Genomic DNA, 2,066 nt, shown 5'->3' with positions numbered 1-2,066 from the left:
TGTCATCACCATGGAGACACCTGGACACACCTGTCCTATCTGAGAGCACAGGCCCGCTCCACGTCTGCGATGGTCTTTGGAGCTTCAGAGGACAGAATCAGAGGACCTCCTTGATCCTGGATAACCACGTCGTCCTCGATCCTCACGCCCAGACCACGGAAACGCTCTGGAGCTTCGTTGTTGTCCTCGGTGATGTACACTCCTGAGACGGGAGGAAAAACATGACACATTAAAAAGGACTCGTCAGTAATGGCGAGGCGAGCATCTGGTGGCCGGGCTCACCTCCACGGGCGAAGCCTGAAAGAACTACATGGAGCTGCCGCAGAGTAGGACCAGCACCTGCAGGGACAGGCTTGGGGGGGTTGGGGGTGCATGCTAAGCCTTTGACAGGTGAAGGTGCGGCCTGGGCGTACTCATTTCCAGCAGCACAGACTGGTTCTCCGGGACGTTGAACGTCACCTCTCTGGTGAGGGAGGAGCCACAAGTGCTGCAGGACGTGGAGCGCTACTAGCTAGTTCTAGTTGGGATCACATGTACCGACAGATTCATCCCCCTGTGACTTCAGGCCACGGAGAGGACGGCTCTCACCTGGCCACAGGTGTGGAGGAGATGCTAAAGGCTAGAGCCTCGATACATGGGGCAAACAGAGGAGGGTGTTTGGGATCACACCTCTCAGCCTGCTGGGGAACGTACACTCCAGTCTTCGAACCTCCGATACAGAAAGATCAATGTGGACTCTTTACCCTCAAAGTTCGGCTCACATTTTGCAACGTTTCCTTAGACTAAAGATTCCCAAATTACCGATCCGACCCTAAAAGATTGAGCTGCTGCAGTCCGTTGATTGGTCAAAGGAGTGGTCACTTCCTGTGTGACAGCAACCCGCCGTGTTTCAACAGTCGATTGTTTACATCTGTATTTCTCCTCGCCGCACACGACCTTCTCCGACACAAAGCTGGACTGAGTCACATGTCAGTGACAGTCGATGATGTCTTCTTCGTTGGTTTTATTTGTGTCACGTCTCCTTTGTTGAATTTATTAACGGGTTAGCTGTTAGCTGTTTTTACATAGCTGACGTGGCTATCGTCATCCGGCTTACACGCCGCCTACCAAATATGGCACAGGTGGCTGTGGAAACACAAACAGGATCAGGCTTTACCGAACCAAACCGTACCGGACCGCTGGGTGGACACGGGGCTATAGATCCTCTCTGACCTGGGATCACCTCGGGATCCCCCAGGAGGAAGCGAAGTCAACAACCTGAATGCTCTTCGTCTGTAGTAACGTGGTGTTAGAATCATCCTCTTCACGTGAGGGAGACATGTTCTGTGTTGTGTACCTGGCTCTATAGTGATGGCCATCCCTGGCTGTAAAGGCTGAGAGCGGGACAGCTCAGGTGTGTCGTGGACGTCCATACCCAGGTAGTGTCCCACATGGTGCGGGCAGTACCTCCGAGCAGCCTGCAGGTGAGACACACACACGTTATGACCCTGAGTCACATGTTCAATAATTAACTGTGCAGCCCTGTCTGCTCCTCCGATCAGCTGTAATCTGTATCTGATCAGCTGTAATCTGTATCTGATCAGCTGTAGTCTGTATCCGATCAGCTGTAGTCTGTATCTGATCAGCTGTAGTCTGTATCTGATCAGCTGTAGTCTGTATCTGATCAGCTGTAGTCTGTATCTGATCAGCTGTAGTCTGTATCTGATCAGCTGTAGTCTGTATCTGATCAGCTGTAGTCTGTATCCGATCAGCTGTAGTCTGTATCCGATCAGCTGTAGTCTGTATCTGATCAGCTGTAGTCTGTATCTGATCAGCTGTAGTCTGTATCTGATCAGCTGTAGTCTGTATCTGATCAGCTGTAATCTGTATCTGATCAGCTGTAGTCTGTATCTGATCAGCTGTAGTCTGTATCTGATCAGCTGTAATCTGTATCTGATCAGCTGTAATCTGTATCTGATCAGCTGTAATCTGTATCTGATCAGCTGTAATCTGTATCTGATCAGCTGTAATCTGTATCTGATCAGCTGTAGTCTGTATCTGATCAGCTGTAATCTGTATCCGATCAG

The 2,066-nt window shown here is 50.5% G+C and overlaps 1 protein-coding gene across 1 annotated transcript in view; it reads right to left on the bottom strand.

Moving 5' to 3' along the window:
• Nucleotides 1–1,472, bottom strand: part of xpnpep3 (X-prolyl aminopeptidase 3, mitochondrial) — a 1,728-nt gene extending 256 nt beyond the window's left edge. The window contains exons 1-2 of the mRNA XM_079372885.1: nucleotides 1,337–1,472; nucleotides 1–202 (exon numbers count right to left, since the gene is read on the bottom strand). The exon at nucleotides 1–202 is cut by the window's left edge and continues 188 nt beyond it. Of these exons, the coding sequence (XP_079229011.1) occupies nucleotides 36–202; nucleotides 1,337–1,412 (243 nt within the window). The 5' untranslated portion in view covers nucleotides 1,413–1,472 and the 3' untranslated portion in view covers nucleotides 1–35. The remainder of the gene's footprint in view (nucleotides 203–1,336) is intronic.
• Nucleotides 1,473–2,066: the final 594 nt, after the last annotated feature.

This window comes from Symphodus melops (assembly GCF_947650265.1).
Source record: "Symphodus melops genome assembly, contig: scaffold_235, whole genome shotgun sequence".
Classification (NCBI taxonomy): Eukaryota; Metazoa; Chordata; class Actinopteri; order Labriformes; family Labridae; genus Symphodus; species Symphodus melops.
The sequence above is the reverse complement of the archived record's forward strand: the minus strand, read 5'-3'. Positions and strand labels throughout refer to the sequence as shown.